The sequence below is a fragment of the Chelonoidis abingdonii genome, chromosome 1 (assembly GCF_003597395.2).
Source record: "Chelonoidis abingdonii isolate Lonesome George chromosome 1, CheloAbing_2.0, whole genome shotgun sequence".
Taxonomy (NCBI): Eukaryota; Metazoa; Chordata; order Testudines; family Testudinidae; genus Chelonoidis; species Chelonoidis abingdonii.
This window is the reverse complement of record NC_133769.1, coordinates 88072034-88089566: the sequence shown is the minus strand read 5'-3', so window position 1 is coordinate 88089566 and position 17533 is coordinate 88072034. Positions and strand designations below refer to the sequence as shown.

At 39.6% G+C, this 17533-nt stretch overlaps 1 protein-coding gene across 1 annotated transcript in view; it reads left to right on the top strand.

Annotated features, from left to right (window-relative positions):
* Positions 1-17533, top strand: part of FGD6 (FYVE, RhoGEF and PH domain containing 6) — a 101160-nt gene that overhangs the window by 25441 nt on the left and 58186 nt on the right. Inside the window, exons 3-5 of the mRNA XM_032798605.2 lie at positions 9887-10028; positions 15118-15185; positions 15280-15310. Of these exons, the coding sequence (XP_032654496.1) occupies positions 9887-10028; positions 15118-15185; positions 15280-15310 (241 nt within the window). The remainder of the gene's footprint in view (positions 1-9886; positions 10029-15117; positions 15186-15279; positions 15311-17533) is intronic.

Genomic DNA, 17533 nt, shown 5'->3' with positions numbered 1-17533 from the left:
CCTCTCTGCATTTAACACTAAATGGAGTCCCTGTTGGCCACAGTCACCTACGGCAGCAGCAAAGACCCTGCTTGCTTCAAGAGGAGAGATAGTGGGCTCCCTAGCAGATAGCTTTATGTGGATGGCCCCAAAGTGATGGTGGTATTTATTATTATTATTTTATTAATTCTAATTAAATGTTAGCAGTTTTTAAAGGCAATACAAGTGCATATATATGTGAGGTATGATGATTTTAAAAAGTGGCATAGTAAAAATTTTATACAAATACGTAACCACCAACTACTCATCAATCCAGAAGAGATCTTAAAAAGAGAAAGAGAGAGAAAAACATTTCTCTGGAGTGGGGAGTCAACCCCCTCCAAATCCCCACTGAAGGAAGAGGACGTGGGGTGTCCTTGATCTGAGGTCAAAAAATAAAGTCTGCTATTTAAAAAGACAAGATTATGTTCTAGTTTCTCTACTGTGTTTCAATTCTCGAAGTTTTCTAAAAGGGTAATTATCAAAGCTGTCATGTTTTTATAGATTTCAGAGTAGCAGCCATGTTAGTCTGTATCCGCAAAAAGAACAGGAGTACTTGTGGCACCTTAGAGACTAACAAATTTATTTGAGCATAAGCTTTCGTGGGCTACAGCCCACTTCTTCGGATGCATCTCTAAGGTGCCACAAGTACTCCTGTTCTTTTTATGTTTTTTACAGAAACTTCCAAAGTAATCTCCAAAATCAAATTGCTCAGGTGCTTGATTTCCCGCCCCATACTATTCATGCTGCTTGAAGGATCTCTGAGGCCCTGTCTACACTGTCACTTTATAGCAATGCAACTTTCTTGCTCAGGGATGTGAAAAAACACCCCCTTAAGCGCTGCAAGTTTCAGCGCTGTAAAGTGGCAGTGTAGACTGTGCACGAGCGCTGGGAGTTGCGCCCCTTGTTGAGGTGGGTGCCACAACTACACAGCCACATTAAAGCACTGCCAGTGAAGACATACCTTAAATGTTCATGCAGTGTACCTGCGCACGCCTTAATCCTTTCTGTGACATTCTTTAACAGAGGAGGAGAGACTGGACCCACAACAGTAAAGAGAGTGTGAATCCTCACAGCTGCCTTGATCTATTTCTTCTTTAAAAAAAAAAAAAAATCTTCTGCAGAGGTCTCTCTGTCCTTCGGTGCTCTGAATATCTACAAAGGCAGAGCTCACAACCACTTATCAGTGAAACTCACAATTGTAAACTTAGTGGCAAAATAAAGGGAAGATCAAAATTAACTGATTGGTTTCCTTGTGCCTTGCCATAATGTCAGGCCATCAAAACTATCTCACCTATTGCCCTTTGTGCAGGGGCAAGTCCCACCGATACAAAGGGCTTACCCTATGGACTTGTCTTCACTGCACTATTAATTCATTGTTTACTGCTTGTTATAGTTTGAACTTTGCCCCTAATCTTGTCCTTTCCCACACATGCAAATCTCTAGCTCTAGTTAAGTGGTGCCTTAAACTCCAGCTAGCTGGCCCACCCAGGTGTAGGTGGAAGCTTGAGTGCAGCTGATGTAGTCCTGTGGTTGGTTTAGATAAGTTTTAATTAGGGCTGGTAATCGCGATTAATTGTTCTGTTAAACAATAGAATACTATTTATTTAAATATTTTGAATGTTTTCTGCATTTTCAAATATGTTGATTTCAATTACAACACAGACTCTGAAGTGTACAGTGCTCACTTAATATTTTTTATTACAAATACTTGCACTGCAAAAAAAAAAGAAATATTTTTCCAGTTCACCTAATACAAGTACTGTAGTGCAATCTCTTTGTCATGAAAGTTGAACTTACAAATGTACAATTATGTACAAAAAATAACTGCACTCTAAAACAACACAGTGTCACCTGAAAGTGAGAACAGGCATTTGCATGGCACTGTTGTAGCTGTCATCACAAGATATTTACATGCTAGATGTGCTAAAGATACAAATGTCCCTTCATACTTCAACCACTATTCCAGAGGGCATGTGTCCATGCTAATGGCAGGTTTTGCTCAATAACAGTCCAAAGCAGTGTGGACCAACGCATGTTCATTTTAATCATTTGAGTCAGATGCCACCAGCAGAAGGCTGATTTCCTTTTTTGGTGGTTCACGTTCTGTAGTTTCCACATCTGAGTGTTGCTTTTTTTTTTTTTTTTAGACTTCTGAAAGCATGCTCCACCCCTCTCAAAATTTTGGAAGGCATCTCAGATTTTTAAACCTTGGGTCCAGTGCTGTAGCTATTTTTAAAAATCTCACATTGGTACCTTCTTTGCGTTTTGTCAGATCTGCGGTGAAGGTATTTTTCAAATGAACAACATGTGCTGGGTCATCATCTGAGACTGCTATAATATGAAATATAGGGCAGAATGCAGGTAAAACGGAGCAGGAGACATACAGTTCTCCCCCAAGGAGTTCAGTCACAAATATAATTAACACATCATTTTTTTAAATGAGCGTTGTCAGCATGGAAGCATGTCCTCTGCAGTGGTGGCTGAAGCATGAGGGAATATATGAATGTTTAGCATATCTAGCATGTAAACACCTTGTAACGCCGGCTACAAAAGTGCCATGCAAAAGGCCTGTTCTAACTTTCAGGTGATGTAAATAACAAGCGGGCAGCATTGTCTCCTGTAAATGTAAACAAACTTGTTTGTCTTAGGGATTGGCTGAACAAGAAGTGGGACTGAGTGAACTTGTAGGCTCTAAAGTTTTACATTGTGTTGTTTTGGAGTGCAGTTATGTAATAAAAAATAAATTATATTTGTAATTTGCACTCTCACGATAAAGAGATGACGATACTGTACAGTACTTGTATGAGGTGAATTCAAAAATACTATTTCTTTTGTTTATCATTTTTACAGTGCAGATATTTATAATAAAAAATAATATAAAGTGAGCACTGTACACTTTGCATTCTGTGTTGTAATTGAAATCAATATATTTGAAAATGTAGAAAAACATCCAAAAATATGTAATAAATTTCAATTGGCATTCTATAGTTTAGTAGTTTGATTAAAACTGTGATTAATTGATATTAATTTTTTAATCACGATTAATTTTTGAGTTAATCATGTGAGTTAACTGCGATTAATTGGGAGCCCTAGTCTTAATAAAATTTTTACTTATTTATAATTATATACGAAAACTACATTAAAGAACTTCTGGCTTCAATACTATAGCCCTGGGCTGGAATATGCTCCGCTGTTCTGTGAGGATGGTGCATGCTCAGTCCAATCACATGTAGGCGCTGTGAGAGAATGGAGAATGCTCAGAGAGGGCGGAACTTTCAGGGATTTCAGCTGTTCAACTCTAGCAAGTCTCTGGAACCCATATGATCTACAGATATTATTTAATCAACTATTAAAATAAAGAGACACGATGAAGTTGACACACATACTTCACAGGGAAAAAACTTTTATATGAAAAATAGTTGCCATTATAACCATAACATTTTCAGATTTTGTTTGATTGTGCTTAAAGTTTAGAAACCCATAAGATATTCATACTAACAAGTGGCTTTTGTTTCTTGCCAGAATTGCTTTGTCATAATTTGCAAAGAATTGCCACAATATCTCTTACCTTCCATTTTTTTCATGTGACATAAATAGTGTTACAGGTTGCTTTACTGGTTATCTCAGCAAGCAATATGAAAAATCTAGTATTACCATTTAAATACCCATTAAAATGCTACGTTATCAGACAAATGAATATTCTTAAGATTATGTAAATAACAAAAAGTTTAACCACATCTATCTGTAGACAGCTGGATCTCATGATATGGCAGGATATTCTTACTCAGGGGACAGTGTGATGAGTTAACAGTGAGGTGTTTCACATGACTGATAATGCAGAAGTTTCTCGTACCAAAAAGCTTATTAATGTTGAGGGCATGGACAAAGAATATCTGATAAAGAGGAAACAGGATCAGGATGGATATTTTGAGAGAGAGTAGGATTACAGAAGTCTGTGCAAGTGCTTAACACAGAACAGAACAACTACTCCCTGAAGAAAGCTTTGACATAAAATTGGGTTATTAGCGGGAATTAATACATGGTGGTAAAGTTTTAAAAAGAGAATAAGAGGGTAGAAAAAGAGAAGAAAACTATGGCACATGGGCAGAGAAGCTAAAATGGCCACGAGGGAAAGATTGAGGCGTACAATACAAGGGAGAGAAGAATTTCTAAATGAAGATGCACTCAAATTTCATTAGAGCTTATATGTATAGGACTGTCTTTAAGATGTGATTAAAGTACCAAATCCATTAAATCCAAATATTGAAATCTTCAGATCTATCTTTGGGGGGGCTGATCAAAAGCCCATGGAAGTATTTTCATTCTGCATGGGCTTGCCATTTGGTCCATGAACACTTGAGATATTTGTGTCTACAAAAGTTGCTAAATGGGCATTGATTTTCATTATTAATCTGTAGAGAAGTATCATCCCAAGGTTAAACTACTGAGGTAAAAGAATGTGAGGGGTTGTGTGTTGTACAGTGACCCACGGAGCTGGGGAAATGGGAGTAGCATGATGAATGGACTTAAAGCTGAACAGGAATTACTCTGAGATAGTATGGCAGCTGGGATGGCTAGCTCTTTTTGGTTTAAAAATAAAATGGCCGTAAGAAACATTCTTGGAGCACTCTGCTGGATCCGGATGGTCTCAAAGAGATCTTTAGAACTATAACAGATACTCTTAACTTTCCTATATATTCAAGAAGCTGACATGCATCCACTGTCTGAGGTATGTTCCAAAATACAGCGGATGACAAAAAGGTTGTGTTTCTAATATGGCTATTTATACTATTGTACAATTTAAATTGCTTTTTGTTTTATATTTGGTATAAATCTTGTTATAAATATTATCTCCATTCTTTTTCTCATTCATGAAGGATCCAGACAAACCTTTGTCCAAGGGGGAAATTTAACACAAGTGTACCACGAGGTTGAATTTGGTAATCTTTTCAAAATGTGAAGGACTGACCCCTTCAAAGTGTCCAGTGGTGACTTGGGTAGCCCTGGGATTATAGAATTTCAGAAACCTGTGTTTAAAAGATCTCAGTCTCCTTTGCTATAAAACGTAATTTATCTAGCAGCGTTATTTTTCTCTACTTTTGACACAAGCTGATCAGTTCAAATTACATTTTACGTAAAGTCAAGAAATTATATATCACATACTGTAGCTTGGATATTGAGGACTTTGGATAAATTACAGTAAAAACATAAGGACTGAAATTTTCAGAGCTACCTAGAGGGATTTCAAGCCTTCAGATTCCCTGTGCATCTTTGAAAAATCTCATCCAGGAAGTAGAGCAAAATATTTTTAGTACAGATTTGCCAGTTTGACAGAATTATACCATGTGCAGGGCATCTGGCGTTACTGGTAGAAACATGGGGGCGAGGGGGTTAGACCACAATTTTATGAGAATAGTGTGTTACCTCTTGTTTTTGGCATAGAATGAAACAATTTCTTGTTATCTGTTCTCAAGAGCTATAGATATGCTCTCTGTCACAGTTTCAGGGTAACTGCACCTTTAATCCCCTCTGTAGTCTATTTCAGGAATGCCCACTCAGGCTTCTAACCCTCACCTTTCTCTGGTCAGGGATCCACATTCCTCTCCCTTCTCTTTAGACTTAAGCTAAAATGCCTCTGCAATGCACGTTGCTTCTCTTGGCAGGTCTGACTAATGACCAGCCCCTGTTCTTTTGTTTCTCTCCAAAAGCAATGACCAGTGAATGACTGCGGTCATGAGTAACATAACCACACACTTCTTTCATTTACTTGAGGACAAAAGCATCCATAGAAAACATATAAAACAATAAAAGGATATAAACACTTTACCAACCTCTCCACATCAGTCCTATGGAGACTCTGGCAGGTTCAAGATCTTCCAACCCTTCAGCAAGGTTGAGTATCATCTACACACAAGGTCATCTGTTTTTTTTGCATCAAAATGAAGGCACCTATGCCAGGTTAAACTCAGCCTTCTATACCAAAAGCTCTTTCTTTGTCTCCTTGGGCCCCTGATATCTGAACTTGTATATGCAAACCATCCCAGGGGCAGTACTTCTCTAAAGCTGTTTACAGTTCTTAGGACTGCAATAATCTCCCCCCCACCACCACTGTTTTAAGTTCCTGGAGATGTGGTGGTAACCCTCCCCCAGGGAGTTACTCCAGTCCACAACAATGATCTGGAATATCAATAATGTTAATAAATAGTCCCCAAAGACACTGTTTGGGATGGAATGAGAGACAAGGTTTTAAGAAGCATGAACAATAGAAATATCATTTGACTTAACTGCACACATGGTTTTTATTTCAGAGATGTATAACATTTTGTTGTCCTAGACTCTGCTGTGTGAAGGCCTAACTCTGCAAAGTTCTGAGCACCAGTGTGATCTTATCCAACCCTCTGGACCAAGTATCGATTGCTAGACGCTCTCTTCCCACCAACCCCTCCCGAGCTCTTTAGCATGGTAGACTCAAAACCTGTGAGCTTCAAGCCCTGCCCATCCTGTGATGGACTAATCCATTTAAAAGATGGGCGCAGTAAGTACTAGCTCCGTCTAGGAGAGTCGAACATATCTAGCAGATGCTTGCTTTGCCTCATATTTTCTGGGCACATGTGTAAGTATTTACCCCAACCCAGGTTCCTTGGTCATGTCAGCAGTGCAGGAGAAATTAAAGCGTCCTTGGGGGTGCTCTTGGACTAATGGCCCAAAACAACTCGACCTCTTCGGAAGAAAATCATATTCTTCTGCATGTGGGTAACTGCCAGGCCTTACTGGCCAAGTATGAGTTCCTAACCTGGGACCAAGTGATACCCTTCCTCACAAAGTTTCTGCTAGATAGCGGAGAGGAGCTAAAAGATAATTAAGGAAGGTCAGGTGGTGGCCAGGTTGGGACTACACATTGTGATGTATGCCTCCAACACCATTGCAAAGTCTCTGGCCACCATGGTGATGAAACATAGAGCGTGATGGCTCCAAGCATTGGGTACCCCAAGAGGGTACAGGCAACTATTGAAGACTTGCACTTCAAGGGCAAGGAGCTATTTAGCAGGCAGACAAACAGCACACTGCACTCACTGAAAGACTCAAAGGCCACCTTATGCTGTCTAGGGATTTACATCTCAGTGCTGTACCACAAGCCTTACTGCCTTCAGTCCCAGTTGAAGCTGTGGACACTGTCTTACAAACACAGGGATCCTGAATACTGGGCCAGGAAAAGGCCAAGATAAAGCAGAGGTCACAGCCTTTCCTCTTCCTGATCAGTGCACCCCAATCCTACAGCATGCCAGCAAACTTGACAGCTTAGTCGAGAGCCACATCCAATCCGGTGAATGAGCACTACTTTCAGAATCCACCTCCCTCCATTCCACCAGGGATGATCAGTTGTAAGCAGGACGATCGCTGCCCATGTCTCCCCCATCCAGTTCCACTCATTACCCCCTACCAGTACCTCTCCTCAGGAAAGCCTGCTGCAATCAGAAGTGGCCTTGTTGCTTCATCTAGGAGCCATACAGGAGGTTCCAACAGAATTCAGGGAAAGAGGTGGCTTCTCCTGATATTTCTTCATTCTGAAGAAGAAAGGAGGTTTCATCCTATCCTAGAGCTGAGGAGACTGAACCAGCACCTACACTGTCCTGAAATTCAATATGCTAATTCTTGCCTCTCTCATCCTGTCTCTCCAAGCTCAAAACTGGTTCATCTCTGGGAGGAAAGGAACTACACGGTATTCAGAGCTTTGTAATATTACCTTAATAGGACCAAGCCATTTTTGCTATCTCCTAGTTTCTTTGTGCTCATTCTGTCCAGGGCATCTCATCGCAAAGAATCTCCTAGTGAATGCATGCAATTCTATCAGTTGGCTAATGAGCCTCTCTCTTCAAACATCAAGCCACACTCACTAGAGCATCTTTTGCTTGCTTCCAAAATGTATTGGTCTCTGCAGAGCTTTGGAGCTGTGCTCCGGCTCCGCTCCAGCTCCAGACAAAAACCTGCAGCTCCACTGCTCCGGGCTCCAGCTCTGGGCTCTGCTCCAAAGCCCTGGGTCTCTGAGATCTGCAAGGCTGCAATATGGAGTAACCTACTGACTTTCATGAAATAGTATGTCCTTGACATGGCTGCCAGGGCAGATGCCAAGTTCAGGAGAGTGGTACTTCATTCATTGTTTGACTGATTCAGCTGGTGCTCACTGCGACTGTCCTGAGGGTCTGCTGCTGGGCAGCCATCAGCACTGGAATGGTGGGACCCATATGGACATACTTGAAGAAGAAAGAATAATTACTTACTCTACGGTTAGTGTGGCTCTTTGAGATTATATAAATGTGACTCACAGGACTTGTACTCCATCCCCACTTTTTGGAATCCTCACCAGCCTGGGCTTTGAATTGTGAGGGTATGAGGAAAGATCATGGTTCCCCACACCCATGCCCTCTTATGAGAGGCACAGGTTACATGCACGATCCCAGTAGATTGGTGATGTACAAAAACATCCAGTGTCGCTTGCATGAGACACACATACACCTGCAGTGGGATCCTCGCTGACTGTAACATCTTGAACTCCAGGTACTGTAGGGTAAGTAACTGCTCTTTGTTTACATCCATAGGAGTAGATGTGACAGGAGGGCATTCGGCACGTTGCTGGCTTTGAAAGCTGATCTGATGATTGGTATATTGATTTGGTATAACTTGAAATTATTAGCTACTTAATTCCATAGTTGAAAATGTTGCTATACCTCTCTCTCTCTCTCTCTCTCTCTCTCTCTCTCTCTCTCCTTCCCCCCTCTCCCCCCGCCCCGCAGGTTAAAATAAATTGACATGTTTCAGTGTGAGTTTATCAGAGCATTTTAAGCTCTGTTCTCTATGTTGTTCTTATAAGAAGCTGCTTAATAGTTTTACAATAGTCTGTTTGCTATTTGTATCTTCCTTGCACACTCTTTCCTTGTGAATTTTCTTCCTGGGAAACATTCTTAAGATCTTTACTGAAGATGTCAAGGTAGTTTAGAGGAGGAGGGCTGTTCATAGGATCAGCATGCATAGTTGTCACACACAAGCTCTACAAGTTACAAATATGGCTAAAATTAATGAGAACTGAGACCTCCATAATGCGTGTACAGCTACAGAGCCTGATTATGTTTTATAGTTTTGACAGCTGTCTAAAAGGAATATCACTGTTTTTATTTTCACTGATTTTATGGATCACAAAAATGTACATTCTGTAGCCCCCTTTAAAAAAAAAAAGTGGATATGTATTGAACTGACTCCCTGTAACATTAATTTCAATCTCATGTAACTATTTAACTAGTGCATGCCTTGATAAACAAACCTGAACATTTATGGGTGCCCAATACCTAAATGTCTTTGTGTGCCTTTATTTAAAACAAAACAACGCCCCCTTGCCAACAAGGTTGTCAAACTGATCATCATGTACAGAACAAAGCCTAGTGCCATTAAAGAAAGCAGAGCTAAACAGAAACAAAAATAACAATCTCCCTTTATTGCTCTGCACATGAAATAAATATATTACTTCTATACACACGCTAGCAAGAGGGGATGGAATATCAAGCTTTGCCCTGGAGGATGACGAAAATCAACTCTGGCATCTGTGACTGGTGTAAAGAACATAAAATCCTTTTGACGATTTCACTTGTATGGCACTCATCTGCTATGGCAATGAACATTGTGTAAATTCCAGTATAGATACAGCATTCCAGAATCATAGGTCCTCTATGGAAAACCCTGTTCTACCTTCTCCAGGGCTCTCAGCACTTCTAGTAACAGTTAGCCCCATTGCTCTGATGAATAATTTTTCAAAGAAAAATTAAGTTATGCTAATATAAACCAACTATGTGTTTTGGGTTTTTTTTTCTTGTAGGGCATCAGAAGATCACAGTGATTCCAATATGTTGATGGGAGAGGTTCAGTCAGATGAAGAGATTATCAACAGCTCTGATGAGGACGATGACACAAATTCTGATTCTAGCAAAGGGGAGCTTGATCTTCAAGAATATAAGCAGGTGTATTTTGATTTTTAAAGCTATGCTTCGTCAGTATTTTTTTAGTTTCCCATATAGTTTGTAAAGGGAATTTGGGGAATATCTACAGAAGAGATGTCTTGTTGTATAAATGTAAACCATCATTTTTCAGATGCTTTTTGCACCCTGATAACAGTAATTTTTTTTAAAGCTTCATACTTGCTGTGGATTTGCAAATGTCCTTGATATGAAGAACCCATGTTTAGAAATAGTCATAAAAACTGCACTGCTCAGTCCATTAGTTCATTCTTAACACCTCAAAGAGTTGTGGGCCTGTAGTCCTTCACATGACCCACCTGTATATGCAGAGTTTTACAAACTGAAGTAAAGTGTGAAAGAGTCAAACTTGACTGCTTTGTCTGCATGTTTTAGACTGTACATTTACTAAAGCTCTTAATTTCATGCTCTGGACCTTTGAGTCCCAGAGTTTCCTGCTTTCTGCGGGGTGAACTGAAGAACATTGGAAACTGTTTACCAGGAGTGGAGAAGCCAAAGGGTAGGGACTGGAAAACGGGTCACTAGAACTGCTAAGGCCATTCCCAGTGTCATCTCATTGGTATTAGGGGCATGGGCAGGTGAAACTATTGTGATATAGGAGTGTTCCAGCCAAGTGTTTGAGGAAGGAAAGGCTACTTTTCAGTGACAACTTCTTGTTCAGCAGAACAGCTTTCTTGAAGTTGTATGTCCAACCACACAAGCCTTTCAAATCGGTAAACTGTCTTGGGGCAAGTACACAGTCCACAAATTGTTAGCTTCCTTGGACTGAAACATATGAGACCCTGTCTCTAAACCAGTGCTCAGCTGCTCCTTTCCAATGGCAAGAGTAGATATGGGGCCCAACCCTCACCCTGTTTTGGGGATAATGTAGAATTCCTGTTTATTGGATTTAAGAGTCACTGCTCTGGTCCACACTACTGGGCTTTCCTAATTGTATCTACTCTAACAAATGCAGAGATACCCATTAAAGAGGGGCTTTTTGGGGTTTGTTTTTTTTCCTTCTCTCTGCTAGTCCTGGTTACCTAGCTGGCACATTTCCCATTTAAGCACCTCAATTCAGTGCCTTCAAAGTAATGAGGTACAGTGTTCCTTTGTGTGCTCTCCACAAGATCCTTCTTAGCAGGCTTGTTCTGCCCCAAGTGCTCTGAAGGCACCTTAGCCATGATGCCTAGCTTCTGGTTCTCTCTTCACTGCTGTGTATGCTGAATGGCATGTCTTTGGAAGACAATTCCTAGGTGTCCTCCTTTTTCCATCCCTCCTTCAACTCAAGGGTGACTGGGTAAGAAAGCAACCTTTTTGAATCAGTTGGTGATCTGGGGTTCCGTCTCCTTTCCTAGGGGCTTCCTTTGCCATCTTTTCTTACAAGCATTAGAGGTTTCTGTCAGCTTCCCAGCATCCTTGAAATCTGCATGTCTGTAGATTCTGGCATCGGCTTTCCTTCAGACCAGCTGGGACTGCTGCTTCTTCATCTCCTTACAGGGCAAGTATCTTTTTGCTCTGTGGTGGAATGTTATTTCAGACACCTGCCTGCCAAGGAGAACTCGATATAGGATTTCCCATTGCCAGAAAGAAAAGAGCTCATGCTCAACAAGGTGAAAGTGTTGTGTAACAGCTTTGAATTTCTTCATATTTTTCTGCTAGTGCCCTGAAACCTTGATCCTAATAAATCAACTTTTCTCTTGAGTAAGTTGGGGTGTGGCTGGAGTCAGCAGCACAGCCTGTTCCTGTGTAGCTAACCAAAACTGTGTGTGGGTACATCAGCTAACATCTCAGTGTAAATATCTTTCTCACAAGATTCAGAAGGGCTTTCCTAGAAACACACAGTGCAATGCTGCTCTGCTCATGAAACATCTCGTGTTTCATAGAATATACTCTTGCCTTCATGTAACTCAGAACTGATGGTGAACCATCTGGTTTTTAACTTCCTCAGCTGGCCTGTGGCGCGTGGACTCTAACAGCTGCAGATTAACTTTACCAACAATTTGCCTCTTGCTTGAAACTTCTAACAGTTCCTGCAGCTGCAGGGGAAAATGAAACAATCTCTGCATTGGTAATCAGCTCTTTAGTGGGTTTATTTCATTTTGCTTGGCAAATATATCCAGTCTCTAATGATGTTTCTCACCCACAACAGCGGGTACAGTAAACAACTGCTGAGAGAGAACACCTCAGTTTTTACCCTTTTATCACCTGAAAACTGAGAGAACTCAAGGCCCAAAATTTGAGGACTATGCTTCAAACTCTCCTACCTTCCAAATGATTGTCTTCTGACTGAACAAACAGTGTGGCATTTCCAGTGCCAGTTGATCTGAGAAGAAATTTCCAAATGGTATTGAAAAAACAAAGGGACAATATCTCAGCTCATGCTTATTTTGCATTAGTATTTTACTATTGTGTAATCATTACTTTTAAATTAGTTTGAAACTGTCAGTTATAGAGTGTTGACAGTTACTGTTTTGTAAAATCAGGGACTGCAGGTGAGTTTATTCCCATAGTGTTAGCTACGCTCTCCACAGAGAGAGGGAGAAGGATATGCACCCTATTCTTGTCTAAATATAAATGTCCTGAATTTGGTTGGTTTTAGGGATTATTTCTAGACACTAATATGGAGACTTTGCTAAATACAAATCTAATTGATATGAATGGAAGAGCTAGGGTTTCACTGCTGAAATAGTCTTGTTTCAATGTAGTACAAAATACTAAGGCCTAGCTGAGGATTGTAGAAACTATAGTTTGGTTTCCAGCTCTCAATAATTTTTATAATAGTTGCTCTTCGAAGGAGAACTGCAAATCTAGACCAAAGCTTGCAGCATTAGTACTTTGGTCTAGCAATGCTACTGATGCCAGTAGGCACTGGTGGGAGACTATCAACTGAAGATGAGGCCTCCTGGATTCTGTTCAGAGCTGTGACACTTATTTGCATTATGACCTTGAGCAAATTGCTTCTCTGTGCCTCAAGTTCCCCATCTTTAAAACAGGGTTGATACCTACATTGGTAAAGCGCTTTGTGGTGATTGGATAAATGGCACTGAGTAAGTGCAAAATGTTACTATTATTGTAGCTTCACTAGTTACTAGGGTTGCCAACCCTCCAGGATTGTCTGGGAGTCTCCAGGAATTAAAGATTAATCTTTAATTAAAGATTATGTCATGTGAGGAAATCTCCAGGAATATGTCCAGCCAAAATTCACAACTCTGCTAGTTGGGTAACAAATTATTCCAACATTCAGAATTTAATTTCTTAGATTTTGTAGTCCTGTAGCCTGATATCTGTCGTCCTTACCTTTGTATGGCTTGAATTAGTGCCTGGGTCATCAGAATAACAAACATAAAGTGTATGACTTCTGAAATTCTTAGAGATCAGCAAACTGTCACTTTAATTATTGATGTAACATCCTACAATATTGATAGAAATAAAATTGTATGCATCTGCATTACAATCACCTTTTTGAAATAGGAAATGAAGCAATAAACCTTTCAAAGAGAAATATTGCAACCTTATTTCAAACATCATTAACAAGTATATAACAGTGTAATAAAAACAGCTAAAGTTCTAAGGTAAATCACTCGGTGCCTGCTCTTTAACTACTGTTCTGCATATGATTTCACCAGAACTTCAGCTTGCTATTGTTTGTTCTCTGTATTACATACCTGCATATCTAAGATTTATTTTCATTTTATCTCTCCTTTAACTCCCCATTGTAATGGAAAACCTACATTGTTAATAGACATAGTGCCAGCTGATAACTGCTAGGCAGGTGGCAAGCCAGGACTGCTACTATAGAGAGAGATTTAAAAAAAAAAAAGCAAACTGTATACACAATTAGACTCTGCAAAAGCATCTTTGCGTGCCTGTCATCTTGCCCTCATTTTGTTTGCTGTGTCACATTCTTGGAATTAGTATTAAGCTTTAGCCCTGATCCTGCAAGCTACTCTGTCTAGATCGATTCCTCCACCCACATGGAGCTCCACTGACTTCACTGAAGCTCATCAAAAGTCTATCATAGGGATTATCATCTCTGTGTTATCGGGTGACAGCTTGCAGGGCCTGGGCCTCAGATTGTAAATTCTCTGATGCCCTTTATACATGTTTGTACAGGATCTGGTGCAATTGTGCTGTAATGCAAATAATTCCACATTCCATTTTATTAGACAGTATCTTAAATATTCATATTTGTCTTTTTTTTTTCCTCTTACACTCGTAAGACTGGGGATTCAGTATCTTACACTTATTTTGCACTTTTCTTTTTGAGGGATCCCATAACAATTCAAGGATTAAAATATCAGATGAGATAGCTGGGTGTGGGGGTTGATTGTGAGATTTCTCATATATTTGGCTTTGGAAAAAATGAGAATTAATGGCATTCTACGGTGATTGGATTAAACAGAACACTATTATATTCAATCCCTGTGCTCAGGCCCTGTGCTATCATATCATGTTGAGGGGTATGTATGCATATATTTGTGTGTGTGTGTGTGTGCGCGCGCATGTGTTTCAGGAGTGAAATCTTATTTTACAAAGATTACATTTCTTCTGTACAGTAGACTTGCTAGCTAAAGAAATCTGATTGTAGTTAATTTTAGTTCATTTTTTTTTAGATTTAATAAGGCAGATTCTCAGTAGTTAGTATTACTTTGAAAAGAAAAAAGTTATTTCCTGTTACATGTTTGTCTTTATTAAAAGCAGCATGAAAAAATTAACAAAATCTGTGTTCATCTCTTGACAAATGTTCCTAAAACCCATTTGAGTTTACTGCAGATTTATATACCGTGGTCACAAATGAGCCAATTAAATTATTATGGATATAGAGTATTATCCACACTCCACTTCTTTCAATAGCTGACAGTTGTCACTTTCAGTATGGGCTCTGATGCTTTCCAGAGTTTCTAGACAGGGATGCTAGTGCATCATTCTATCCAGTTATATTCTAAATTCAATTTCACAAGAATTAATCTCTGAATACTCATAGACTTTGGAGCAGTATAAAGTGATATATTTTTAGTAGGAAATTTGGCTTGAAGTTGATCTTTGCTATTTGTTTGTGAGTGCACAGTGTAACGTGTAATTTTATCTGCAGAGCAAAGCAGCTGGAAAGAAAACGAAAGTTTACCATATTGCCAAGGAGATCATGAGCTCGGAGAAAGTGTAGGTGTTAATGATAAATTCAAAATACGTATTCAGTTTATTTTAATTCTACAGTTCAAATGTAATTATTTGCTTTTTATTACTTTTCTAACAGATTTGTGGATGTGCTAAAGCTCTTACACATTGTAAGTATCTAGTACTTTTTTTGTTCTTTGTTCTTCTCTTAAAGTTCAGCATTTACACAATATTGTACTGAAGTGTATTTTCTTTTAATGTTTCCTCATTTAAAACACTGAATAAACCTAATTAGGCAGCAGTATTAAAAAAAAAAAAATTCTAAGTTGCTGGCATTTTCCCCTAACAAGTATAGTGGATAAATGTGTAGTGGTATCCCCCTTGATGCTCATGCAAAACTTCCATGTAAGCTAATGTTAGAATATGCCCCTAATTGTTTTACTATAGCTCCTTATTTGTTAATGATCTGTCTGATTTGGTAAGAATAATTCTCTCTCCATAAATAGTAGTATGAATTTTTTTATTAAAAAACCTTTTAAAATTATTAATATTTTTACCAACTTTAATATGTACAATGTATGTAAAAATACTTTACTTGACTCTTAGATAATCTATTTAAATCTGGGCTTTTCTACTGCAGTCATCATCGTAGTACTGTGTGTTTTGAGCTATAACTCTTTACAGGGTATGCATTTTGGAGTTTGGCTTTCATTGGCACGTGATTTTGCTGTCTAATATGTTAGAAGACCCACAGCAAAAAGTATTGGAAACGGATTGTATAAACAGAACTACTAAGTTAAGAGTACACAATTTTTTTACATCACAAGAGTGTACTGAGAGAGGTTATAAGAAATCATATTTTTTCCCCTGTGCTGATTTTCAGTTGCCTTCACTTTACCTCTCCTGAGTAGTTTTCCCCCAGGAAGGAGAGGTAGTTCTACATATTAAACATTTCTGCTTTTTCCTAATGAGTCTCTTGTGCAGCACATTCTGCCAGATTGGAAACAAGGATGCATTTTTTCTGTGCCTGTAAAAGAGACATCCTCTCTAACACAGGAAACAAAATTATTACTAAACCACTTGTTGATTTTAGTTATATTTTTGAGTAATTGTTCTCTGAGTCTGTTAGAGCTTGAACTTTAAATGACCGTGTCAGGTAGTAATGACCAATTTACAGTTTACAACCAGTGTTGTACTTAGTCCAGGCACCAAGCATCTTAAATACCTGTTGGAGGAATTGAGCATAAGGCACTATGAACAGATAGTGTTTAAATAGCAAAGTTGTAAGTTTTTAATTAGTTGCTAGCTGTAAAGTAAACTGAGTGTCGGAATGTTCTCGAATGAATGTGAGCTCTTGTTGGCTCAGGGACAAATATCCGAACATAAGGGCAGTGTAGTCTAGTAGAGAGGATGCTGACCTGAGTCTCAAATCTGGGATCTAGTCTCTCCTCTGCCGTTGATCTGTTGTGTGACCTTAGGCAGTCACATCAGTTCTCTCTGCCTGTGTTTGTCAGGGTTGCCCAGAGGGGAGGGCAAGTGGGGCAATTTGCCCCATGCCCTGAGCCTCACAAGGGCCCCCACAAGAATATAGTATTCTCTAGTATTGCAACTTTTTTTTATGGAAGGGGCCCCGGAAATTGCTTTGCCCAAGGCCCCGTGAATCCTCTGGGCAGCCCTGGTGTTCATCTGTTTAGATCATAAGCTCTTTGAGGCTGGGACTGTGTACGCTGCATATCACAATGGGGCTGTGATCTCAGTGGGTCTCCAGGTGCTCCAATATAAATAATAGACAGTTTAGTCTGGAAAAGCTTCATCAGTGCAGCTAGGACTGTCTGGGAAGCATTTTTTTTATTTTCATTAAAAGGAAAATCACCATCCCTATTGGCAGAGTTTATGGAAACCCAGTATTGTGTTTAAACGGAACAATACTCCCAGGGAATCTGACTATTCATAAGAAGGATGCAAAGCCACTTAAGACAATTATGAAAGTGAGGTTCTATGCGGAAAGTAACTTTGCAGCACTGCCATTGTGGGATTTCACTTTTATTGTGTCTCAGTAGTTTGTCTCACTTGTTTAGCTTACTGACTGCCAGCTAAGCAACTCATCTTGGGCTCCCAAAGTGAAGCCTGGGCCCTTTCCACCCTGTGCTTCATCACCTGTAATAAAGATTCTTCAGGCCAAATGAGGCCCAGTGTGTTTCTCAGCTGCAGCTATTTGGAGCTGAGTAAGCAATTCTTTGGATGGTGTACAGAATGGAGGAGTATTTAGCTCACTCCATCTTAGCAACATTGGCTCCGCAGCACTAACAGAAGTGAAGAGCAGTTATCTCTTATCTTTGCCACTGAAATCAACAAACATACTGAATACACCCAGGGAGCAGATTTGAGAGAGA